Source organism: Nothobranchius furzeri, chromosome 13 (genome assembly GCF_043380555.1).
Source record: "Nothobranchius furzeri strain GRZ-AD chromosome 13, NfurGRZ-RIMD1, whole genome shotgun sequence".
In the NCBI taxonomy this organism is placed as follows: domain Eukaryota; kingdom Metazoa; phylum Chordata; class Actinopteri; order Cyprinodontiformes; family Nothobranchiidae; genus Nothobranchius; species Nothobranchius furzeri.
The window spans coordinates 42,437,375-42,463,910 of record NC_091753.1 but is presented as its reverse complement, the minus strand read 5'-3'; the positions used below and the strand labels follow the sequence as shown (position 1 = coordinate 42,463,910).

Here is a 26,536-nt window from a genome sequence, read left to right as displayed (position 1 = left end):
AGCAATCAAGTCAGATCTCAGCAAGATTTTAGATGACGAATGAATACAAGTCACACAAAATAAGTAAGTAGGGAATTTTTCTCTGGCAAAGATGCTCAAGATTTGGGGAGCTCCTGCCATCGACAGGCTTGGCATTGCTAATCACAGTGCACCGGATATTCTTGCTGGAAATGAGGCGATGTGGACCAAAGTTTTTTTCTTAAATGGGCAGAGGAGAATGTTTGATTTTACAAAAACCCAGCTATATGTGTACATGGCCTTGGGAGTACTAGAAATAACTTCTGGGTTGATCCTGTTACTGGCTTTAGTTCTTTCAGCAATAGGGAGCCTAACTCTCCTCCCTTTCCGGTCGGCTCATGGGTCCCCGGAATAACAAAAAAAATGAGTGCAAGTCAACGGGGCTAAAAGTTATTTTCTAATCCTGCCTTAGGCCCTGGATTGCACATATGTTGTACTGAAATTTAAATGAAAACTAACTATGGGTGTTTCAGCCATCCCTGTCACGTACTTTGAGATTTATCAGCTTGTAAAAGTTCGTAGTTAGCATGACTACAAATTAGATATTGGCACGTTGCATATATGATGTCACCACAGAATCTCTTCTCCTCTAGCATAGCTGCTACTTACCAAATGGCCAGATTTATGGTGTTTTTGTCCTCCTGAAGGAAGGATTTTAAGTTCGCCAAACTTACAGCCATTTTCCCTCAGTTTTTCTCGGTGTCTGGATTGATGACGTCACTTTTATGATGCACATTTGTAGTCCTGGACTTATTTTCACACCAAACCTAAAATAATGTTTCCCTCCGTTCGAAAATAATTGCATTCTTGGTTTCAACATTCGTCTTTAAAATTTACAGACATCATATGTGAAATCCATGGCACAAAACGAGAGGAATTAGATAATAGCATTTTAGCCCCATTGACTTGCATTTATTTTTTCGTTCTTCTGGGGGCCCATGGTCAAGAAGAAGATGGGCATGACTTAGGCTCCCTATGCTGCTGCTTTTTGCCCCACAGTGTCAAGTTACAAATGCTGGAGCAGAAGAATTTGTCAGCGCAGACTTGGCAACGTTGTGGGCTCTCATGTCATTGCCTCTGAAACGTTGACGTATGGAGGCAATCTGGATTGTAATTAAAAACTATATCCCTCTTCCACCTTTTTAAGGGAAAAAAAACTGACAACCACCACAGCTGGCTAAGTAGACTATTTTGTGATTATTTCACTGTAAATGTGTTACTTATTGCACCTTTAAAGAAAAAAAACAGCTTAAGGAAAGACAGACTAAGAACTGAAGCTGAGGCACACCTGATCATTTACAGGAATCTGAAGATGTCAAACACACTTTGGGAGATCAAATAGGTTGGTAATTAACACACAGCCTCTTTATTTTACCTTTAGTTTCATATTTTACAAGTCAAAAGATTTGAACATCAGTCTTCTCATATTAAATGTAAACAATGTTTGGATCTTTAGAAAGCATAAAAAAAGAGACTTCTTCAAAAAAATACATTTACAGAACACAAGAGTGGTGTGTGTACACCAGTGCTGGTGGTCCTGCATTAAACTAATAAAAACGTGGCTTTTTCCTGTTCTGCTGCTGCTCTGACCAACGTCTCTGGTTGACGTGAGCTGGCTCCTCTGAACTCATGATGATGTCAATGGATACGGGCGAGGAAAAACGATCCATCATCTGTTTGATCTTTTCCTGAGGAACACCATGTTTGTTCCGCCTGGAGGAGAAATATCAAATCATGCTCATGCTGTTCATGCGTGTGAGGTTTATTAAAATTGTGAAAATTTGTGCCTGATTAGACAAAAGTACTTTTCCAACTCAAGAGGATCAAACTTCCAGCTGGTTTCTGGTTCACAAAAGTCCACTTTGTATCCTCTCTCCAAGGCCTGGTGAATATATCAGAAAAATTATATAATAGAAGCATAATATCAGCCATAAGATTATGACTAGTGCAGCTTTAGGTTTATGTCATGTGTACAGTGGGTACAAAAAGTATTCAGACACTGGTCAACTTTTCAATCTTCATTATGTTGAAGCCATTTGCTAAAATCAATTAAAAAATATGTTTTCCTCAATGTATACACAGCACCACATTTTGACAGAAAAACACAGAATTTAAAAAATGTAATTAAATATTTATTAAAGAAATACAAGCTGAAATATCACATGGTCCTAAGTATTTAGACCAGGCTTTAGCCTGGGGCACACCGGAGGCGGACGCGCTGTCGCACCCACACTGCACCATCATTTTAAATAGAAGCCACTATAGTTAACGAGAGTGGATAAACGGGGAGCGCCGCGGCGCGGCTAAGCGCTGAAGATAGGAGCCAGTTCTATCTCAAGTGCTGCGGCTGTTTATGTCATTGTGGAGTACTTAACAGACATTACGGCGCGGAACGGCTTTACAGCACAAACTCAACCGCCGGCACAAACCCAGCCGCATTTTAGATAATTTTAAAGTACTGTTGATCTTAAAATATTCACATAAACAGCGTACTTACTGTACCCATTTTTTATGAATTTCAGTCTCACAAATCATGGCGGTAAGTCTGATCACGTATAAACAATAGAGTCACTTCCCGCTTTCTGTTCTCAAATCCTGCGTAATGTTGTGACTATTGCGTGACTTTCCAAGAAGCGCTCAGCGGCGCGGCCCGTGTGACCACTTGACTTCTCAAAATCTCGGTCTGCCTCCGGTGTGCCCCAGGCTTTACTCAATCCCGAGCCTGGAGGGTCAGTATCCAGCACGTTTTAGTGGTTTCTCTCCTCCAACACACTTGATTCAGTGGTTGAATCACATGTGCAGCAGCTCATCAGGCTCTGCAAAAGCCTGTTAATCCCCTGCTGCTTGAAATCAGGTGTGTTGAAACAGGGTTAAAACTAAAATGTGTTGAATACCGGCCCTTGAGGCAGTAGCCTGAGTCGAGAGGCCCAGACTTCCCTCTCCCCAGCCACTTGGGCCAGCTCTTCCAGGGGAATCCCAAGGCATTCCCTGGCAAGGTGACAGACGTAGTTGAGAGACATAGTCCCTCCAACGTGTCCTGGGTCTCCCTTTAGGCCTCCTCCCGGTTGGACGTGCCCGGAAAACCTCACCAGGCGTCCAGAAGGCATCCTGACCAGATGATTGAGCCATCTCAACTCTCCATGTGGAGGAGCAGCGAATCTACTCCGAGCCCCTCCCGAATGACTGAGCTTATCACCCTATCTCTAAGGGAGAGCCCAGCCACTCTGTGGAGAAAACTCATTTCAGCCGCTTGTATCTGCGATCTCGTTCTTTCGGTCACTACCCAAAGCTCGTGACCATAGGTGAGGGTAGAAATGTAGATCGACTGATAAATCGAGAGCTTCGCCTTCTGGTTCAGTTCTCTCTTCACCACGACAGACTGGTACAACGCCCGCATCACTGCAGACGCAGCACTAATCCACCTATCGATCTCGTGCTCCAGATTTCCCTCACTCGTGAACAAGACCCCGAGATACAGTGGCCTCCATAACCCTTAAATGGAAGACAGGGGCGACCAGAACCCTCCTTGCAGCAGGCCATCCAGCCAAACTGAGCTACCGGGGGAGAAGAGCTTTGGTGAGAGAGGTAAACAAGAACCCAAAGATTTCTGTGGCCGAGCTCCAGAGATGCAGTCAGGAGATGGGAGAAAGCTGTAGAAAGTCAACCATCACTGCAGCCCTCCACCAGTCAGGGCTTTATGGCAGAGTGGCTCATTGGAAGCCTCTGCAAGAAACACGAAAGCCTGCATGGAGTTTGATAAAAGACACCTGAAGGACTTGAGATGGTAAAAAATAAGATTCCCATCTCTGGTGAGACCAAGAGAGAACTTTTTGGTCTTAATTCTAAGTGGTATGTGTGGAGAAAACCAAGCACTGCTCATCACTTGTCCAATACAGTCCCCACTGTTATGCATGGTGGAGGCAGCATCATGCTGTGGGGGTGTTTTTCAGCTGCAGGGGGACAGGATGACTGGTTGCAATTGAGGGAATGAATGCAGGCAAGAACAGGGATATCCTTGACAAGAACCATCTCCTGAGTGCTCAAGACCTCAGACTGGGCCAAAAGTTTACCTTCCAACATGACGATGACCCTAAGCACACAGTTAAAATAACAAAGAAGTGGTTTCATGGCAACCCTGTGACTGTTGTTGAATGGCCCAGCCAGAGTCCTGACTTAAACCCAATTGAGCATATCTGAAGAGACCTAAAAATGGCTGTCCACCAACATTCACCATCCAACCTGACAGAACTGGAGAGGATCTGCAAGGAGGAATGGCAGAAGATCACCAAATCCAGGTGTAAGAAACTTGTCGCATCTTTATCAAGAAGACTCATGGCTGTATTAGCTCAAAAGGATGCTTCTACTAAATACTGAGCAAAGACCATGTGATTTTTCTTTTCTAATAAATCTGCAGAAATTTCTAAAATTCTATGTTTTTCTGTCAATATAGGATGCTGTGTGTACATTAATGAGGAAAATAATGAATTTCATTGATTTTAGAAAATGGCTGCAATTTAAACGAAGAGTGAAAATTGGACTGGGGTCTGAATACTTTCCGCACCCACTGTATCAGACACAATGTGTTTTTCTGTGCATCTCTCTGCAATGTAGAACATTACAACAACAACAACAACAACAAATACAGAATGAAAAAAAAGAATAAGCAATGGAAATAAACTGAATAAAACCATTTTGGTTGACACTGAACAGTTTCAGTCAGGAGCTAATCTAAAGGAGTACAAGAGTGTCTGTTGCAAAAAGGTGAAAAATAAATCTTAGGACTGTCTAGGCAATGCAAGAATAAAATCTGGGTCGTAAAAAAGTGTTTATCAGAAAATTAATTTATAAGTGTGATTTTCTTTAAAAGGTATACTGTGCAACTTTTTTTATCTTTAAATAATTTCCTTGAGCCAATATGTGCCAACGCCAGGGCTTCATGAAAAGTCACTCAGATCTCACCACCCCCTGTGCCCAGAATACCATGCTTGCAACTTCAGAGTACCCTTGACCAATCCCTGTTACTCAATAGTAAAATGGATCTGACATGCTATAGCTAGAGTGTTCTTCCGGTACATGATTCCTGCATCTTTTAGATGAAGAACACAGCTGATTTGTTTCATTTAGTAATGAACAGCTCCTGTAGAAACTACAAAAGCCGACGAGACATTTCAGCAGTTAGGTTAAGGTGTTAAAAAGACAAACGCAAAGAGAGGAGAGAGTTTCACTTTCGGTTTTACGACAGTGAATTAACAACAGAATCTAGGGATTGCTAAAAGCAAGCTAAAACTAAATGTGTCTTCAAAGTTATAGTTCACTGAAAATTCATTTTCTAATTATTATTTCTGATTATAATCGGTCACTTTGAGTTTTTCATGTAGTCTTCTACACTTTTGTCCTGCATTAGCTTCTGAAAGAAAATAGGTGAATCTCAAGGATTTGAAAAACCTGACAGATCTACATCACACTGTCACTTAACATTCATGGACTCACCCAATTTAACTCATGATGGGGAAGGCTGTTGTTGATTTAGCGTCCAAGAAACAGCAGAGAATGTCTCGACTAGTATAAGCTAACTGTTAGCATTAGTGACTCCCCCACATGGCAGAACTCCTTCAGGCTTGTGTTATTAGTGGAGATAAAACGTCAATGTCACTAATCAAACAGTCAGTGGTAGAGCCGTGTTGTTGTTAGCCATTCAGAGGAGAGATGCCCAAATAGCAGGAAATAATAGTCCAAATCCTGTTGTCTGAAGCTACTTTCTCCTCTATTGGACTTGTACTCCTTGAAACAGGCACATTGTCTTGTTATATGGAGGCTCAGAAAATAGTTTTCAGTCCCAAAAAGTAAAAAAAAACATTCTTCTAGAACCCATTTAAAAGCTGTCTTGTGTATTTTTATACAGCATTTTACAGATTTTTGCACACTTGCTTACAACCTGAAAAAACCAAACCAGCTCTCTGCACTCTTCATCTCCCAGTTTTTAAGATAAATATCAAATATAGTAAATTTTTTGCTTTATTTTTACAGTTTTTTGAGAAAACCTTGTTTAACTGAATACAGCGATGGCTGCTCATAGCCCTGTTGCAGAACAGCAATTTCTTCCCTCTTGGTCCACTTTTGGAAGATTCTGACCTCTGTTTGCATTTAAATAAATAAATAAAACTGATCCTTACCATTTTGACATATGGCTTCATTTCCCAGGCTTGGAGGTTTGTGTTGTCAATAATAACAGGAGACCGGCCATCATTCAGGGCGTTGTTAGCTGATAATTAAACATGCATAAGTTAACAATAAGGGCATATTTTTACAAACTATTGTGACAAATCTTAACAAGTATGAGAATTTCAGATTGTCTTTACCTCTGCTTTGGTTCCATTCATGTGCCACCCCAAGAAGGCCCGGGTCATACTGGTACCCATACTTTTGGGCAAAGTAATCATCTGTACTCAGGATAACCCCACAAGGACCAATGGGGAGCAGCTCCCTGAGATAAATACAATTATTATTCTAGATCCCAGATAAAAACAGGGTCATATGATCAAAAAGTGAGTTTGTGATCAGCATACCTGGCCCGTGTAGTTTTTCCAGATCCAGGTAATCCTCTCATTAAAATCAGCACCGAAGCTGAATGATGGTTGTGTGTGTTATCATACGGTTGGAAGGGATGCTGTGGTGCCCTCTGTTCAGATATGAATCTCTGAGGTTGGTTATAATTTTCACCACACTGAGACCATTCCTCTCTTCTATCCTGAGACCACTCTGCATAATCTGAGTCCATGTTATAGTGACCCAGATCATTCCTACGGGAGGGGTGAGTAGAATTCCCATGATTGCATAAATCTGAAGGTGGAAATGCTGGAAGAAAAAACTCATCAGAATACTGGTGAGTTGTTCTTAAACTGCTGGAGGCAACACTGATATGTGGTGGATAATTTTGTGGATTTTGGTAGGCAGGTTGAGGTGGTTGGTGAGGAAATGGTGGTCTGTGAAATCTGAGGAATGCTGGTCTGTTTGGTGGTGGACGATGGGGCCAGTGGTTGGAATCGGGGTTCGACATTGGACTTTTAAGGTGGTATGGTGCATCCTGATACCAGTGAGGCCAGGAGAACTTTGCCTTTCCACTTTTGTTCTGAAAGCTGTTTGTTTCTACAGAAGTCCATGTGGTTGTAGTTTTCCCCTCAGGTTCACCTTGAGTATTTTTGCTGGTAGGTGAATCAAGAACATCTTCGTTTGGACCATCTGGTGTATCAATATTCTCCAGTTCTTTATAAAAATCACTCAGTGACTCTTCTATGTCAGATTTAGTGGTGGATGATTCTGGAGGGAATGCTGGACCAATGAAGGCTGAGCTGGTGAGTCCTACCTCCTTTAACACTCGGTCTCTTAAGCGTATGTCTGGACTGCTACGATCATTGCTCACACACTTGGGACTTTTATCGTTAGGTTCATTTCCCAACGCTTCTGTATTTTCATCTGCACAGGACTCTTTAGTGGAACTGGAGTTTGTGGAATCAGGGTGAGCCATCTGTATGACAAACAGTTCAGAATACCGGTAGTTACACAACCAATGTGGGAATGCAGGAAACACTAGCAGCTACAATTTTAGATGTGTTTAGATCTGGGCCATTTCTGACTTTTCTTCCACTAAAAAATATTTGTTCAGAGCTGCAAATACACAGGATATTAGATCTAAAGAGAACTAATCAAGTGACCTATAGACATGATAAAATTAGAGACAGTTATATTATGAAACTAAAATAAACAGAAAAGGACCAAACTCTCTAGGTCGTGGTTTCTACTCCTATGATTAGATTTAAACTTTAATAATAATACAAACCTAGTTTTAATTTGTGTCCCGCATTAAAATCAAATAGCACACCGTAATCAATTATCTGAATGACAAACATCAAATTTCATAACTGATTTTTTAAATAAAAATAAATAAATAAAATTGCTGTTACGTTTTTTGACCAGACAAGACTTCCTTTAGTCCTATTTCTAATTTTTATTAGAATAACCCTCTAATTTGTTTTGTAGAATCGTTTATTTCTGTGTCATAAATGTGCAAAACTGCACTTTATTTACCCTCAGCCACTAACCTGATACGGTTAATTTTTCTTGATTTAGGAAGGAGCTCACGATTGGTCAAAGCAACAATAAGAAGCACCTGACCCCTGAGCGGCAGATTAAAACCCTTGGTTTGCATCGTTGTTTGTAGAAACTGCCTTTTTTATTTACTAAGAACTATTTTAACGTCTGTGTATGCGAACGAAAACTAAGTCGATATCGAAACCAAGACTAAAAATCTGTTTTTATTACCTAAATGGTCTACGTAGAAAACATTTTAAAAATTACGTTAAAGTAAAATGACGCTTAAATGTCCGTTTTAGAAATGCTTACCGTTAAGAAGCGGAAAAACGTGGCAAAAATTCTTTTAACCAAACAGAACACGAACACATTTCAGTTGGCTTGTTTACGGAAGTGACGTATTTCTATAGAACGTGATCTTCTTTATGTGTTTTACGGCAGCCTGCATCCTCAGAAGCGGAACTACTGCCATCTCTTGACTCAGATTACAACTACACCTCTAAAAGTCCTAAAAGTCCAGTATCCTTTCTCAAAAAATGTAACACTATGCAACTTTTGTACTTTATTGTTGTACAATACTATTACTAATTGAGGAATAGGGACACTGAAAAGAAAAATGAATTCTGACTTCAATCTCAGAATTTGACTTTTTTTTCTCAGAAGTCAAAACATTTGAATTCAGAGTAAACGCAAACCCTGCCCACATATGGGAACACTGAATTATTTTCACCTTAAACATTTGTTATTATTTAAAGACACTTCATATTTACGAAGTTTGAATTTCCTTATCTCAGAGGTTTGTCGATACACACACACACACATATATGTATATATATATATATATATATATATATATATATATATATATAGGTCCTTCATAAAAAAATTGCATATTGTGATAAAGTGCATTATTTTCTGTAATGTCCTGATGAACATTAGACTTTCATATATATTAGATTCGTTACACACACCTGAAGTAGTTCAAGCATTTTATTGTTTCTAATATTGATGAAGAGGAAGATTGTGGAGAATAACAGATTCCAGACCTTGGGGGACCTGTGGAAGCAGTGGACTGAGTCTGGAGTAGAAACATCCAGAGCCACCGTGTACAGGCGTGTGCAGGAAATGGGCTACGGGTACCGCGTTCCCCAGGTCAAGCCACTTTTGAACCAGAAACAGTGGCAGAAGCGCCTGACCTGGGCTACAGAGAAGCAGCACTGGACTGTTGCTCAGTGGTCCAAAGTACTTTTTTCAGATTAAAGCAAATTTTGCATGTCATTTGGAAATCAAGGTGCCAGAGTCTGGAGGAAGACTGGGCAGAGGGAAATGCCAAAATGCCTGAAGTCCAGTGTCAAGTACCCACAGTCAGTGATGGTCTGGGGTGTCATGTCAGCTGCTGGTGTTGGTCCACTGTGTTTTATCAAGGGCAGGGTCAATGCAGCTAGCTATCAGGAGATTTTGGAGCACTTCATGCTTCCATCTGCTGAAAAGCTTTATGGAGATGAAGATTTTATTTTTCAGCATGACCTGGCACCTGCTCACAGTGCCAAAACCACTAGTATATGGTTTACTGACTACTGTGCTCAATTGGCCTGCCAACTCTTTGGACATGAACCCCATAGAGAATCTGTGGGATATTGTGAAGAGAAAGTTGAGAGAGGCAAGACCCAACACTCTGGATGAGCTTAAGGCTTCTATCGAAGCATCCTGGGCCTCCAAAACACCTCAGCGGTGCCACAGGCTGATGGCCTCCATGCCACACCGCATTGAAGCAGTCATTTCTGCAAAAGGATTCCCGACCAAGTATTGAGTGCACAACTGAACATAATCATTTGAAGGTTGCCTTTTTTTCTATTAAAAACACTTTTCTTTTATTGGTCGGATGAAATATGCACATTTTTTGAGATAGGAATTTTGGGTTTTCATGAGCTGTGTGCCAAAATCATCAATATGAAACAATAAGACTTGAACTACTTCAGTTGTGTGTAATGAATCTAATATATATGAAAGTCTAATGTTTATCAGTACATTACAGAAAATAATGAACTTGATCACAATATGCAATTTTTTTGAGGACCTGTATTATATATATATATATATATATATATATACATACATATATACATATATATATATATACATATATACATACATGATATATATATATATATATATGTATATATATATATATATATATATATATATATATATATACATATATGTTAACTTTTTTAAAGTCAGTCTTTCTCAGGTCAGGTACTAAATGAAGCATAGGACAGCACCAGGGATCTCTGCAACACAGTACGCTGCCATTGGCGAGTTTTGCATTAACCCGCCTGAGTTCCTAATGGGGTCAGATTGACCCAAGGTGTTTTTTTTTTTTAATTATTTTTCACAAGTGGGCACCACCTCATCCTAGCCACATGGACTGCATTGAATAAACCATCAATCCTGCTCAACTATCCCCCGTCCTGGAGGGGTAACCCGATTGGACAGTGGGAGGGTACTAACTAATTTTATCAGGTTTATTATCTTCTACCACTCGGGAAATAACCAGAAGGCAGTAGATTAGTAGTTGACTTTTTTGAGAAATCTGTGTGATAGCAAAACAAAAATGCTGAAGATAGGTTGTGAAAAGTAGTTTCAGCACTTTATTCAATGAAATGACAAAAACCACAATAAACCGCTTTCAACCTTTACATCAAAATTATTTACAGTTAAAAGTTTGTCAACATTCAGTCATAACTGTCTACGATAAATCACCACCAAGTAGAGCCTGAGTATCAATCATTGCCAGCTCCTCGTCGTTCACCCATTCATCTTCCACAAGAGAGTCAGTGGGTTTTTGTGCTGGAGTCTGTACAGTTTGTAAAGTGCGAGGTGTCCCAGACCTTCGAGGAGGGTTGAAAGTTTTATTTACACATGGAGAGGCAAATGAGCCCAGATGAGAGAGAGGCGGTGGCGACGGGATACGAGACAGATAATCCAGAGCTCTTTTCCTCTTCAGACATCTGGGGTCTTTTTCAGACGGTGTTGCAGCAGGAGGATTCCTGCTGACGGGTGTAAAAGATCCGAGGTTTCGGGCTGGCTTCTGAAAAGTCACCTAAACGCAAAATGCTCTGAATTAGTCTAATGTGGTTATAACAAATCTACGAACAAGTGTTGAGAAAGCAATAACTCACGTTTGTCGTTGGGTCTTGTTTTCTGTGTGTGCCAGTGACTGGGGTTTGTGGTTGCAAATATGGACAGGAAACAGAGCTCGTGGCATCAGTCTTGATTAAATGTGACAGCTTCTCCTCAGCTATTTGGAAAAAGTTTTCTCGACTCTGAAAAGAAGGGAGGAAAAAATTGGCAATAAACCCCAACTCTGCTCAAATGAGTGAACCAATCACTTCAACTACATAAAGAGTAACCCCCAAATTCCACTACCTCCGCTCCGCCCCTGCCTTCCGCAGCCGCTCGCTTCCGAACTCAGTTTTTACTGGTACCCGCTCTACAACGGCTCCGCTCCGGTGCGGAGACCTGAGGTGCGCAAACAGGCATGCGCGGGATTTTCGAGAACTTGCGATACAGTCCGAGCAATAAACGCGGAAGTTAGATCCAAACACCCGTTGTGTGGGAGAAGCATCGAAATGAACTGTTTAATCTGCCCATCATTTGTGTTGAGACATCAGCAATGTTTGGATCAACAAAGTGTGACTACTTTGATAGTGGGAACTGTATTTATGGCTTACTTTTGTGCATTTAAACTTCAGCCGCCACTGATAGTTGTTAAAAGTTGTTAAACCTGTGCATATGAAACAAAAAACGCCTTTTGTTTATCGATTTATTGTGAAAAACGGAAGTTGTGCTTGCTCCTTTTCCTGTTGGGCGGTTGTGATTTCTGTCCATTTACTGCGGAGGTGCTCCGGCGTCCGGCAAAAATAGGATCGATTCTATTTTTGCCGGACGCCGGAACAGAGGGCGCCGCACTGCCGGAGCACGGCCGCAGTAGTGGAATTGCTCTGATTGACTACAACGGGACCGATTTTGCTCCGGCGTTCGTGTCGGAGCGGAGCGGAGGTAGTGGAATTTGGTGGTAAAACACTAATATAGGAGAAATATTTAGCAGTTTGTGAACTACGTCAGTTCTGAGGGGACTTTGGTGTTATACCTGGATCACAGTTTTCAGATGGCTGAGGGCCTCCTGGAGATGAGCTTCTTTGGGGTTTGTAGAGAAGACCGTTAGATCTCCGGCATACACAACGGGAGCGGGGTGTAAGGACTGACCTCTGAGCTGCAGGTTGCTCAGACTCAACAGGACACCTGGTTTTACCACATCCTCCAGACCGGCCTGGGAAAAGCTGTTGAAACAGCGCACTTTCACAAAGTTCAGTCTCCCGTCGGCCAAATAAAAGGCAGGAGATGAACCTGTGTACAAAAACACAAATTATTCAGCACAAAATGAAGTTATAGCTGAGAAATACCTTTTATATTATTAACACAAACCTTGTTCATCTATAACATTGATGATGTACCCTGTGAGGTCAACTTCTCCACACAGAGGCTGGAATTCTGCATTTTGGAGAGTCTCAAAGTTTGTAGAGACTCTTGGTTGGAAATGTCCAGACAGCCAAGCCTGAGAAGCCTATGTGAGGATGATGATGAAGATATTAGAGACATTTTCCTTCAGCTAAATAAATTAGATTGTATTTTCTGCTTCCCACCACACCTGTAGATCCTGAAACTGTGTCTTCTTAGTCCCGGTGAGCTGAACTGTTTCTATGCCGCTTCGCTTCTTTCCATCGGAGGCAACAAGGTTGTAAACTTTGTATCGACAACCTTCTTTCAGTAAAGACTGAAGATCTGATGAAGGTCGCCAGAGGTTTAACTGATAAACTACAACAAAGAAAAACAATAAATTACACAAACTGGCAAGTAGGTTGATGTGAAACGTGAGATATAACATGAAAACTCACCAGAGCTGTGTTGGACTCTTGAATCAGCAACGCTGAGCCTCCAGACAGGTGTCACGTCTCTTTTGGGACAACCCTTTTCGTCGCCCTCTGCATCTAAAGCTCGGCGGTATCTGTCCTGCAACTCTGCCTGCCTTTTATCCATCAGGGAACGCCTGTAGGCATGAAGAGCCTCCAACTGCTGCTCACTCAAACAAGCCTAACAGACAAGATCAAAAACATTCACGACAGAAAATAAATCAAGTCTGTAAAAGAAAGCAGACGTTACCTCCAGGTAAGCCAGGTCATCTCCAAAAGCTTCATACAGCTCCTCTCCATCCTGAAGACTCGCCATGTCTTGATGGCTCATTGACTTCCTCTTCTGCTGAGGTTTTCTATTCCCTAAAATAATCTAAAATCAATTTTCCACGTTCTGGTTTGTAACTAGAGGTGAAAATTCAGACTTCTACCTTGCTCCTCTTTTTCAAAATCAGCTTGAATCTTGGTAAACAGCATCTCCATGGTTTTGTGTTTCTGACTGTCGTATCGTCTCGCCTCCTTCTCTTCTGCTCGAGTTGACCGGAAAACAACGCCACCTGCTTTCCTTTCCATCCACTGAAAAATAAAATATGAATCCAGGAGAAATGAGATAATGATAGCAACCTCTGTAATCTAATCGGTGCTGCGCACACCTGAATGGGGTAGCTTCTCAGTATCACAATATCAGCACATCCTACTGGTCCTCCACTGCCGTATAAACTGGAAAGTGGAAGCAGGAATGGTCGTGGATCTCTGTGAAATCCCAGTTTAGCATCCCATCGTGCTCGTCTGCTGCTATTAGCAAAAATCTAAACACAGACAATAAAATCTATATTACGCCTTTGCCTTTTAGACCCAGAGTAACTTGTAGTCGTATGTACCTTTATCATGAGTGAATCCGGTGCCTCTAGAGGAGAACAAGCATCTTGTGATCCCACGAGCTGAGCCCCATGGATGATCAGCTTCCCACCAACAGTCAGCAGACCTTTGTGGAGCATAGCGGTCAAAGGTTCATCCAGCTGGGCTTTAATGGCGTACCAACCATCTGTGAGTCGAACAACTGCACACGGAGTTTCTGTCTTAGTGTCGGCACTTTTTGGTGTTCTGGTGTTGTTGTGACTCTGTTTTTTTGGGGAGAGGTCATTGGAAACAATCTCACAAACACACAATACAAGAGTTTTGACAGCCGTGTCATCCTTCTCCACGATCTTCCTCAGAGCTGGCCTACGACTGTGGTCCACCTCCACATCGTACCTAAAGCACAAAGCAAAATTCTAAGTTTATTACACACACTTAGGAGGAATAGAAGATATTTTGTTTGTAAAAATACTCTTATTCAAAAGCCCAACCCCCTTTCCTCAGACCCTGTCCTTAAGCCACGCCCCTAGAATACACAAATTACATTTAAGGCTCGTTGTTGCCTTTTCCGCTGCTTAATCATAACAATTTAGTATGCTAATTAAAATAGAGGGGTGTTTTCATGGTGACAAATGAGCTGGTTTTTAGTTTTATTTTGTTTGTTTATTCTCAACTTCTAAATAACAGCAGCCCAGTGCCACAGACAATCTGGAAAACCCCACAAACAAGTCAAACTTCCATGGGTTATGCAAGTTTTCACCTGCTGATAGTGGGGAAAGGGGAGGAGAAATGGCCAGAGAGATGGGTGATGGATGAATCAGGATCCAATCATTAAGGACGGGACATTCACAAAAACTAGATGAAGATTTTCCAGGATTGGACATTTTAAAGACGATTAAAATTCTTTGTAGACAAAATATTTAATTCACTAGTTGCCATAAGTGTGTAAAGATCCTTTCAAGCGATATGAAAAATATGTTAATCAGCATCTGTATAAATCAAATTTGAGTTTGCATATTTTCCAGTGGGATAGTAAGGAGTCTCATTTAAAATAAAAAGGTTAAATTTTACAGTTTAAAAATAAAATGCATTCCACTAACTTTTCTGAACATTTTATGAATTTCTCTTTTAATTAGTATGTAACATCTTTATTTTTATCCCCAATTTGTCGTGTAAAACAACATCATTTAGAGATATAGTTAAAAATAGACTACTTATTGTAAATATACTATAATGAGCTTTAATTGAAATAGTTTAACATTTTTCATTAGTTTTGACTTCAGATTTTTCTCGATTTAGATGTAATTCAATTTAGCATTTGTTTGCAAGCTTCTTCTATATTTAGTTTCAGTTATGAATGTTTTGTAATAACATTGCTTCACCCACATGTACCTGTACTTAAGTTGTAGGAGAACCTGCTCTGGAGTGAGACAGAAGCTGCCCATTGTTTCAGGAAAGCACTTTTCCATGGAGGCTTGTTTCCACACAATCCACCTGTAGTGATTATACACCCACGCCTCACTGATCAGTTTAGGATCCACACCAGGAGTGTCGCATAACGCCCTGGGGAAATAAAGTCCATGAATTAAATGTGCCATCACATCCCAGTTAATTCAACATTGGTTTGATTGCAGTAATACCTATAAAATTCTTCTTTCCCTGCCGTCCAATCCTTTCTGGGGATCACCCACCCTCCATCTGCAAGCTGAACACCACCTCCATCTAGAAAAGTTTCCCATTTAATGAACTGCAGCAAACTGAAACGAAACGATTCTGCAGTCTCACTGGTGACTTCAGAAATGAGCTTTTGGACTCCATATTTGTAGAGCTGAAAAAATAAATAAATAATAAAACACATACATGAAACATGGCTAAAAATGAAGATAAATGGTTTCATGTCCAGTGACAGCTATGATCTTACCTGTTCTGGGGTACATCTTGCTGGGCTCTTTCCATTTACTGCTACTTTTAATGGGATCCTGGTAACTCCGGAGGTCTTGGACAGAAACAAACTCCCCGGCAAAGGTCGAATGGTTTGGTGCTTCTTCTTCCTGATCCTCATGTCCTGCATATCCCGAGCCAGCTCAATGTTCTGAAACTCATCTGTCAATAAACCAAAACCACTTTATTCTTACTAAAAATCTTATGTAGAGTAATTGAACTTTAACTTTTTAAATCTTGCAATGTACCTTGGGTAACTGAACTATTCATATCCAAGGCCTTTCCGGCAGGACTTAAGCCCCCAAAGTCTACAGGAACGTCGTCTTTGTAAGTCGCCTTTTGGTTTTCAGGGTCAGCTGAACAAGTAACATTTGTAGTGTTTGGGTATTTTATAACAGGTGGTGTATATGTGTTGTTGTTACACTTCATTATAATTGAAACCTGGTGTTTTTCCTCCTCTTTAGAGGAGCTGTCTTGAAATGAAGGTTTTAGCTTTTTGAAAGGCGGAACAAACGCAGGTGTTCTGGTGTTTTCTTTAAGCTCTGGCATCTTGGGAATTTCTCTCTTAGAATTTTGGATAAATGGTGGAACAAAGGCTAGCATCTTGGAATGGGACGTTCTGCCTCCTCCGGGGGTTGAACGATGTGGCAGCATAGTTCTTTGGAGCCTTGTGTCCATGTAGACTTTTGTATTCCTACAAAAACAACAAAGGAAGAAGCTCATAAAGACCTACGTCTACATTCAAAAACACACACACACACACACACACAGCTGCTGTGGACACCTTACCCATGTGGCTTTGTGATGTTTGGACAAAGAGAGGCACTATACTTAAAAACTCTCCTGTCTTTCATTAAACCTGGAGCATAAAAAGGGGAAAATGTTTACATATATGTGAAATTTATTTTCTGGTCACACTGCAGATAACATACCATCTGGGCAACTTTTCACAGGATGAAGAACTTTTGGACTTTCAACAGATCGGTCAAATTCTTCCAGTAATCTTCGTTTAGAAGGAGGCGGACCTACAATAGAGCAACAAAAATGTTTACATATTGCTTTTGATAAGCTTTGATTCGTGTAAATTGAGAAAGTATGATTATTAGCAACAAGAGGAACATTTTTTCAAAATAAAATCTAAATGCTATAATAATTTTACAGGAAACAAGACTGTGATATGAGTTTTCAACAACAAGCAGTGGTATTCTTACAAATGCTCACCGATGAGATCTGGTTCTCCCGTTAATATTTTCCTTCTTCCCTTTTCTTCTTCTATGGTTGTAATGATTGGTTTTGAATCATCTGAAAAACTCTGGTCAGCTAGAACTTCATCTTCCAGCAGAGCCTTCGTGCAGTCCAAAGCTTCCTGAGCCAAGAACTTGTGCTGGGTTTCTGTGCAGCTCGTAAGGTTCAGAGACGTTAAGATCCGATCCGAAGACTCATCTGATTTTAGAACTTCAGCTCTCTTGCTGTAACGTGACAGACTTAGATCAAAACCAAACATGTTTGAGTCTTCTTCTTCACTTAGGTAGTCTGTGCCTGATGTAAGGTTCAAAGACCTTCCTTCAGCTGGGCCCTGCTTCTTTGCAAGGACATCTCTGCTCCTGGAGGGTGCCACCTTAAAACATGAAATTGTTTCCAGATCTTTTTCTTTAGAAATGTTTAATTCTTGTGTATCTTGTGAGCTTAAGAGTGAATGATGGCACTCTTCACTGAGTTCTCCTAAAAGATGCTTTGCTTTCATGAGACTTTCCTCTGACACATGGACGTTCCTTCCCCCTGCGGTGGTAAAACCACCGTGGCATGTCTCTGCATTACTTTGAACATTGTGCTTCTCATCACTCTTGTTTGTGGCTGAGATAGTTGGGATGTTACTGAAGAAAGCTTTGGCCTTCTGTAGAGCATCAGAAGAAAACGCTACAGGCTTACCACTGGCTGCAGAAAATCTACTATTGCAAATTGGCGTATCGGTGGAAAGAATCTTTGAAAGTGGCAATGAATCGTGTATTTTGTCCTTCGTTCCTTCACTGTCACTTAACAGGACGTGTGCTCTTGTTAGCGCTTTGTGTGAAACAGCAACAGCTTTTCCACTAGCTGTCTGAAATCTGCCACTCTGTTGTGGCAACATGACTACTTCTTGTTTCACTTGATCGCCTGTGTCCTCAGTACACCCGTTTCTAATCTCTTCAGGAATGTTTCTTGGTTTGGTTTTACATTTGGACAAGTTTTTCTTCAAAATGTCAGTTTCCCTAATAAGAGCTTTACTTGTATGCTCTGATGGGATATTACTGATACCATCCGCAGTGCCGCCTGTTTGTTCGTTGTAAAAAACATCCTCCACCTGAGTAGCTTTTTCTGAAGCTGAATCGTCAACTTCTTGAAGAGATTTTGCATTCAGAAGATGATTTTGTGACACACTGACTTTCCCTCCCCTTGCAGTTGTAAAGTTAGATTGTATTCTCTCTGTTTTGGTACAATGGTCTTGTTTCCTGTCGCCTTTCATAGTCTGTGACCTGTCTGGGATTTCTGTGTCGATGCCACTGAAAAAAGACTTTGACTTCTGAAGGGACTCGGATGAAAGTCTTACAGGTTTACCACTGGCAGAACTAAATCCTGCATGTCCAAATGACAGAGCACTGACAGTGGAATGTGGCGGGAAATTGTTTGTTTGATTCTCAACTCCTTTGCAGTTGTTTAACAAGGTTTTTGCTCTCTTAAGAGCTTTGGATGAAATATTGACTCCTTTTCCACTTGCGGTCAGAAATCCATTGCTTTGCTGTGGTAAGGCCTCTTCTTTTGGCTTTACTTGTTTGTTTGTGCGCTCAGACAATCCGTGTTCAGGCTCTTTAGAAACACTCAACCTTGCTCTTTGATCTGCACGAGGTTCTCCAAGATTTACTTGATCTTTCAAGTCTTCTGCTAATACTCTGTTATTACCATCCACATCACAGTCTGTGAAGAGAGCAGCTGTCTCTTGTATGGTTTTGGTTAAAACCACAGTATCACATTCTTTGAAAAGACATTTGGCTTTTAAAAGATTCTTCTGTGACACGTGGACTTTTGTCCCCCCTGCAGTTGTGAATCCACCATCCCTCTTGTTTACATAGTCTTGATCCTCTTCGTGTTTCCTCTCACTCCTTGTCATGTCAGAAGCATTTGAAATATCTGTACTCAAACTGATGTCACTGAAGATCGCCTTAGCCTTCTGTAACGCCTCCGATGACAATACCACAGGTTTACCACTGGCTGCAGAAAAACCACCACTTCGGATTGGTGGGCCAGTAGTAAGAATTGTATTTTTGCTCATTTCATCCTCACGTTCACATTCTTTAAACAAAGCTTTTGCTTTCTTTAAAGAGGCAGATGAAATTGAAACTTCTTTTCCACCAGCTGTCTGAAATCCAGTAGCTTTTTTTTTGTAACTTTCATCAACTCCTGTTCTTGATGCATTTTCTTTCTGATTAGATTCCATGTTTTTATCCTCAGGTAAGTGGCCACGATTCAAAAGATGTTCAGCCTTTCTCATTGCATCAGTCGACACAAAGACCTTCTTCCCACTAGCTGTGCAAAACTCATCACCAGTGACAGATGAATCAATGTTTTTTGATGTGCAATGCGTGGAAAACGGATTTGAGGTTATGAAAGGGTTTCCATGAAAAGACTTAGCATTTTTCAAAGCCAGTGAGCCATTACTACTCATTTGTACTTTGTCCATATGTGGTTCTTTTGAGTGTTGAGCTATCAGTTCAGCATTTAGATTTTCAAATTTCTTGCAGCCAGGCTCCTGTTCTGCAGAAGTGTCAACCTGCAGGATTTTGTATTCTGAAAAGCTTTTCTTACTCTTGGTGCTTTCATGCAGGGATTTTAGGCTCTTTTCAAACATATCATCTCTGTTACAATCTTTGAAAAGAACATCTGCCTGTTGCATGCATTTTGCTGAAAGAGATATGCCTTTCCCACTAGCCATGCTGAAATCACTTTGGAACATTGTTGAGCAGCTTTTGTGATTATTTAGGTTATTTGTGTCATTTCTATCTCCAACTCCTTGAACTTGTTTGGGGGAACTGACTGAATGCTTTATTTTGGGAGAACAGTCTTGTACTCTCTCCTCAACATGACGCTTGTCTTTGAGGATAACCTCCAAATCCTTCTTGCACATGTCAGAATTTTGTTCCGTTTTGCCATCAATATCCACAATTTGCTTGTCTTGTGATTTCTGATCTGTCAGATTATCCTCCAAATCGGCAAACAAAGCTTTTGCTTTACTAAAACACTTTTTTGAAACTTTCAAGATGTTTCCCCTGGCAGTAGTAAATCTTACGCTATGCATCGGAGAACTTTTGGTGTCCAACTCGAGAATGTCCTCTCTCTCAGATCTGACAGTATTTGGTTCAGGTAACAACAGACACGTCATGTTGCCATAAATGTTCTCTGCGACAGCAGCTACAGAAGAACCTTCCTCTTTCAGTGCACATGACAATGACATATCCGAGGACTGATTTGCGGCTTTCCCATTTGTTATGTCATCAGAATCCGAGGCGATTTTGTCACATATTTGATGGACTGCTTGGTTTCTTCCCATTTCTGAGCTGAAGCTATCATCAAAATCGATATCCGCAAGAAAATCTGGGTCAAGTTCTTTGTCAGGTTTGTGAGGAATGTTGTCGTCTTGGTCATGCCACTTTAATTTTGCAGTTTTGAACTGTGTAAATTCAAACTGGCTATCTTCTAAAAGTGAGCACAGTTCTGTCACATCAGCTTCCTCCGAAGCAGTTAACAGAGAATCCACATTTCTAATTGTGCCACCTAAATACGTTAGCTGATTTGAGTTAGAAGAGTTTCTTGTCAATGATCCATTATTGAGGCTGTTATTTTGTGTGTCAACACGGTCACGTTTGGCGAACTGATTAAGAAAAGTCCCTTTACCTTCGGCCTCTTCAAAGAGTCGCTTGGCTTTCTCCAGATTGGCTGACAAGATGTGTATACCTTTATTGGAAGCTGTCTTGAATCCTGATGCAGATCCAGAAGGATTTGTCTTATCAGACAAACAGTCAGTAGTTTGACCATTTAATGGAATATAGTTCGTTTTATCAATATTTCCCACACTGCTGGGTTGTTGAGTTCTTTTGTTTTCAATGCGTGACTGATCTTTTCCTGTGTCCAGGGTTTGCCTTTTCTCAGACTTCTGCAGCGTGGTTTCAGCTTCACAGCCCAAATGTGTAATCATGTTTTCTTTTTCAGTCAACAGAGAAGCAGTAGCTGCCAACGCTCGACTCCGACCGGTGTTTTCTGAGTGAGGATTTAATGATGTCATCGTACGAATGATGTCTCCATCACCAGACTGGAATCCACTGTCATTTACAGTGCTTTCAGCAAAAGAGAGGGTCTGTCCTCTGTTACTGATCCCATCACTTTGGCGGAGAATACTGGTTTGTTTTTCTTTCTGCTTTGCATGTTTCATGGCTGAGAGACACGCTGATGGAGAGAAGTTATTTAAAGTTTGCTTTGCTCCTTTTTCCTGCTGACCAAAGTTAGGAACTTGACTAAAATCGTGTGCAAAATCTTTGCAAAGCTGTGACATGTCAAATTCCTGGACTTGTGCACCAACAGGGACATTGATTTCTTCTCCATCTGTGTTTCTTAGGTTTAGGTCTGCCTTTTCTCCATCACCTGTGACCTTAACCAACAGCTTAACGTCTGCTTCTTGTCCTAAAGTATAATAAAAAAAGGAAGAAAAAATAATCAGTGATTGTAAAATGTTTTATGTCTAATGTAAATAACATTTAGCAAAAATAAGAAATTAATTACCAGAATGCTGAATTCTTGATGAAGGGTCCATTTTCCGAGGATGATGACCTTCTTGAACTTGCATTTTTGAAGGTGAAACCGTGTAGATAAATTTTCTCCTTTTCGTAACAAATCCGGTGTTTTGGATGTTTGTTGAAGGTCTGGTGAGCTGCACAGAGCTGATATCACTTCGAGGCTGTTGTGTCGAGATGTTGCTTTCCAGAGCACAAGGTGGAATTTCAGATAAATTTAAAGGAGACCACTGGCTGACAGCAGGGTCTGCAGTTTTTGCCAGTGGTGTAGAGGGTAATCCACCAGATGCCAGATCAGATGTCACTTCTCCACTAGACACAGCGTTGTGTGAAAGAACAACATCTTTCGAGCTGCTACAGTTCTCTTTAGTTTGAATTATTTGCTTGCGTTTGATTCTGTCAGATTTAATTTTTCTCAAAGTGGAAAAACTGTTGGGAAAGAAACTAGAGAGAGCCTTTTCAGGTCCATCAAAGGCCCCCAGCACTCTGTTATGAACTTCTTCATCTTCAACAGCATCTCCTTGTTGCCAAAGATCTGAACTCTGGCTTAATGGAGTCTGTAGAAAATCAAGTGCCTTGGATGAAATGGCACCTATTGACAACAAAACAACAAAGATCAGTATGCAGTATAATGGTAAGATCTTTCAGACTGTATGCAGTTGTTTATTTTTAAAAAATGTGAAAAAAGAAATGAATACCTTTGGCAGCAGAGGACGTGGGTTTGTTCTTTGGTGCCTCAACAGATTTTGAAAGAGAAGGGAAAAGTTTCCGTACAAACTGGACAAGTTGGAGACACAAAACATTTCTCAGAGGTAATCTATAATTTATTCACCGTGTTTCCATTTTGTTCCTATATTGACTCTTTTCAAGCATACTATCAGAGCATTTTCATTATTTCTTACATTTCATTTATGTTTTATTATTAAAAAAATCTAAGAAACACGAACGTGCAAGATGGTTAACTCATGGTAACTGGTTGTAACTCAGTGGGAAATGATACTGGCAGATGTCGCCAAATGAACAGCATTTGTAAAATTGGAAAGGTTGCTGGCGATCAACGCTGCTGTAAAATCACAGTTTCTAAAATCCCAGTGCTGAAAAATGGGGTGAAAATCCACCACAAAGCTGTAATTTACCATGCCAGAACGGAGTTTGAGTATAAACCCCATTCACCTTCCTCTTTCCCAGAAATTTCCAGAAATCTTATAGTGGAAAACACAGCTGCAGTCTGTGAATTTTGAAGCTGTGAATATGTGACCGAGATTGTTGAAGTACTCACAACAACATTTCTGTCAGCAGTGACGGTTACTGGACAGGGACTCTCATCAGTTTTAGCTGTGACATACACAAATCACACAAATACAGTTATTTCAAATTATTAATGATCATATTGTGAGCTTTTGTTAGGTTTAATTTACGTACATAAGATCAGGGTGGATGCCACTGCTGGTGGTGTGTTCAGAGAACTGGTCCATGAAATGTCCGGATTAATCTGTGCACCAAGGCTTTCAGAAATATGTTTGGCGTAGCTGATCTGTTTCATTCAAATAAAAACATAAACAGCTGAAACTTCACAGCTGTCCCAGTATTTGCTTTTGGATAGAAAATTCATACCAAATTTAACCAACTTACTGCGGATTTGTTTGGGGTATCGAGCAAATCTATACAGAAAGTAAAGACGAGAAAAAATAAATAAAAAATTCTACCAAATGTGCTTTTATGTATGTAAATCATGCTGAGTTCAGCTCACCAAAGCAGTCCGCATTCTGAAGCTCGGCACCTTCACTCTTCACATCTCGGATTCTGAAAAGATCAAGACCAGTTGAAACACAGATAGCTTTTTCTCAACAATGTACGTGACAAATATATTTTCCCTCTTTGCTCCTTAAATTACTACTCATACTGTCAACAAGTCTGGTAACAACATTACTTGAAACTAGGGATAGACCGATATATTGGGTGGTAATTATATTTTCAGATACATGACGACCATACATCTTTAGTAAAACTAATTCAAAGTCAGACACATCTGTGGATATCCAGATAGGATAAGAAGTCTCAGAAAGGAGGGTTTTCTTTGCTATGATGCTGCTGCTAAGTGAAATGTTTTTAATTATACTTCACATGAAAATGTTGAGAATTAGAAAAGAAAATCAAAAGGAGTTACTTCACTTTAGCAGTTGCTATTGTGTTTTCACATACTTAATTTAACCTTTTTTTTATATTTTTCTGTTACATATTTTTTATCTATACTCAAAAGTAGTATTTATTTTTTTATGTTTATTTACATTCCATAACTTTGGTTAAATGTTTGATTTTAATACTGAGCAGTCAGTAAATGGTAAAAATGGCCTGTATATGATATAGCCCCTCCTAGAGTCCTGTAACCCCCCAGGGTGCTTTACAACACAATCAGTCATTCACCCATTCACACACTGGTTGTGATGAACTACACTGTAGCCACAGCTGCCCTGGACCACAATGACAGAGGCGGGTCTGCCATACACAGGCACCAGCCCCTCTGACCACCAGCAGCAGGCAAGGTGGATTATAGGGCCATTCCCATCTGTACCAGGTCGGCCCGGGCCGGGTAGCCCCAGTCGGCCCCGGCCTGGCCCGGTTGATTCCACACATCCTTGCCTTAAGCCCATGTGGGCTGATTCTACCCACCTATCAGAGGCTTGGTCTAATGGAAGGTGTGAATTTGCTGTCAGCAGTGGGTGTGTTGGCCCTGGTCGACCTGAAGCAGACCCCCTCGAGAAGAGGGCTGAGAATGAGCCTTGGTTGGCCCGGAAAAATACCAGGCCACCCAGATATGTAAACAACCTACGCTACCCGGCCCGGGCCGACCCGGTACAGATGGGAATGGCCCATAAGTATCTTGCCCAAGGACACAACAACAGAGAAAGACTGAGCGGGGCTCAAACCTGCAACCTGCCGATTACAGGGCGAGCATTTAACTCCTGTGCCTCATTGTGAGATGGTGGCATAGTGCACAAAATTAAGATTAAAATAGTTGATTAAAAATAATTAACAGATTAGGTTCAAAAACCTGCATCCATTGTTGTTATTAGTGTGACATTTTAGCATACAAATAGGGCAGAAACTGTCTAGACATCAGCCATGAAAATCAGCTAAAAAACTGACAGCACAGATCAACCTGAACTCTACATTTCTGCATAGGCAACAGAAAAACCTGCATCAGTTGATCTTACTTGAAAGAATCCTGGACGACAAAAAACTATGAAGTAATTCAATTGGAATTCGAAATCAATTCAATTCAAATTCAAAAATACTTAATTAATCCCAGAGGGAAATACATTTACTCACTCTTGTCCTGATGGTGGAAACATGCAAGGACTCTGTGTTGCCATCCATGGTAACGATGAGCCCTTTTCTAAGAACCACAAATAAAAAATAATTAGGCACACTTTAATTAATTTGTAAATACAGAAACAACTGCATCAGAACAAACTTTGCCTATAAAAATCAATTACTGCTCATTCATTAACATTTGGACATAATAAAAAGCTAAAATGTACCTTGTGCAGCTGTGAAAAACTGCTCATCCTCAGGCGACACAACTCGACGGTGTCTGAAAACTTTAGGGGTAGAAAACAGCTGACTGTCTAGAGCAGTTTTGTTTAAAGGTGTCTTAAATTGTCCCTCTTGGTTGGCACACAGCTCATCTGTGTCAGCAGCATTTCCCTCGTAGGCTGGTGCTTGGGTTGTTAGTACTTCAAACCAGTTCGAGTCTAAAGGTCCCAGCTCTAAAATAATAAACGTGAAAATATCTTATTATTAATAAATACAAACCAAGTCAACGAATTGACTCACGTGACACTGTGTTTACGATTCAGTCACAATCTTACCTTTCCAGATTTCATCTTTAAAAGCATCGTACATGTTCTTTAAGGATACATCCATTCCAAACCTACCAAGCAACACCGAAAACTTGCTATTCGGTACACCTAAGAAGAAAATTTGTAAATATTAATTTGGATTTAAAAAATACGCTAAATCTGTGTAGTTTTCCTAGAGCTAATATGACGTAAACAGCTTTCGAGCACATTGTCCAACTTCAAATATAAAAAACCTGCTCACTTAATGCTTTTTAAACGTGTCGTTCTTGTTTTCTATCGGTAGAGGGAAAAACAATGACTGCCTGATATTTAAGAAACCACGATGTGTTATGTCTGCTAAACTCTAACAAGAAAGCACGCGATTTAAGTAGAATCGTTTTAGACACAAACTCACCATGACAATTGACAAGATAAGGCTATCATGCCACGATAAACCCCCGAACGAAACTTTGACCAAAAAAAAAACGAGCTACAGGGAGATAAAAATACAAACAGAAACGATTCTAAACTACCAGCCTGCTTGCTAACTGTTACGTGCCCATAGCAAAACTAAAACTCGCGCGCCATATTCCGGAAGCCACTTCACCTTCAAAATAAATGCTCAAAAAGCTAACTATTTTGGAACAAAACACACAAAAACATCTAACGGATAAAGCATTTGTATTTCAGCTATCTTTATGAGCATGTTATGCAAGCGTTTCAAAATTGAATCAGTTTCTTAAAATTCACGAGCCATCATATTGCAAGGAACGGGATGGATTTTCCATCAATTTTGAAAAATACTGCATGACGATATATGACCCTTTGCACAGACGTCACATAATCACGTGGGTTCACCATGCTGGACCTTGACGGTGTTGTGCCAAAAAGTGTCTGGCTGCCAAAAACTGATTAGCCACTGTGGGATCGCGCACGGTTGTGGTAACTGCATTTCTAGGCGAAATTCCCCGGGATGTCGCCTTAAAACTCGGCATAT

General features: G+C 40.6%; 2 protein-coding genes across 3 annotated transcripts; both read right to left on the bottom strand.

Moving 5' to 3' along the window:
- Positions 1–1,357: 1,357 nt before the first annotated feature.
- n4bp2l2 (NEDD4 binding protein 2-like 2) lies at positions 1,358–8,514 on the bottom strand. Its single transcript, XM_015951397.3, has 6 exons — positions 8,419–8,514; positions 6,585–7,543; positions 6,378–6,502; positions 6,192–6,280; positions 1,824–1,900; positions 1,358–1,731 (listed from the first exon to the last, which is right to left on the bottom strand). Exons 2-6 carry the CDS (start codon positions 7,541–7,543, stop codon positions 1,566–1,568), a joined length of 1,416 nt encoding a protein of 471 aa, XP_015806883.1. The 5' UTR covers positions 8,419–8,514; the 3' UTR covers positions 1,358–1,565.
- Positions 8,515–10,734: 2,220 nt separating this feature from the next.
- On the bottom strand, positions 10,735–26,090 carry brca2 (BRCA2 DNA repair associated). Of its 2 annotated transcripts, XM_070543535.1 has the most exons (28): positions 25,955–26,090; positions 25,570–25,668; positions 25,240–25,467; positions 25,028–25,094; positions 23,448–23,500; positions 23,330–23,358; positions 23,120–23,231; positions 22,977–23,032; positions 22,396–22,474; positions 21,687–22,289; positions 17,100–21,587; positions 16,811–16,903; positions 16,668–16,737; positions 16,127–16,572; positions 15,859–16,040; positions 15,578–15,765; positions 15,330–15,500; positions 14,239–14,333; positions 13,961–14,139; positions 13,733–13,888; positions 13,511–13,655; positions 13,330–13,442; positions 13,065–13,260; positions 12,818–12,984; positions 12,595–12,733; positions 12,260–12,516; positions 11,289–11,432; positions 10,735–11,209 (listed from the first exon to the last, which is right to left on the bottom strand). In XM_070543535.1, exons 2-28 carry the CDS (start codon positions 25,622–25,624, stop codon positions 10,856–10,858), a joined length of 8,865 nt encoding a protein of 2,954 aa, XP_070399636.1. In that variant the 5' UTR covers positions 25,625–25,668; positions 25,955–26,090; the 3' UTR covers positions 10,735–10,855. The 2 variants fall into 2 exon arrangements, with proteins under 2 accessions (XP_070399636.1, XP_070399635.1); XM_070543534.1 differs by having other exon boundaries at positions 13,961–14,333.
- Positions 26,091–26,536: the final 446 nt, after the last annotated feature.

Excerpts from the sequence above, each read along its gene's own strand:
- brca2 (XM_070543534.1), bottom strand. The coding sequence starts at position 25,624 with ATGGATGTATCCTTAAAGAACATGTACGATGCTTTTAAAGATGAAATC. Across the intron at positions 23,359-23,447 it reads TCAGAATGCGGACTGCTTTG|ATTTGCTCGATACCCCAAAC; the intron begins GTGAGCTGAACT and ends CTTTCTGTATAG. Across the intron at positions 15,501-15,577 it reads GGGAAAGAAGAATTTTATAG|GGCGTTATGCGACACTCCTG; the intron begins GTATTACTGCAA and ends TTATTTCCCCAG.
- n4bp2l2 (XM_015951397.3), bottom strand. The coding sequence starts at position 7,543 with ATGGCTCACCCTGATTCCACAAACTCCAGTTCCACTAAAGAGTCCTGT. Across the intron at positions 6,503-6,584 it reads GGAAAAACTACACGGGCCAG|GGAGCTGCTCCCCATTGGTC; the intron begins GTATGCTGATCA and ends TATTTATCTCAG. Across the intron at positions 1,901-6,191 it reads TGAAGCCATATGTCAAAATG|GCCTTGGAGAGAGGATACAA; the intron begins GTAAGGATCAGT and ends TATATTCACCAG.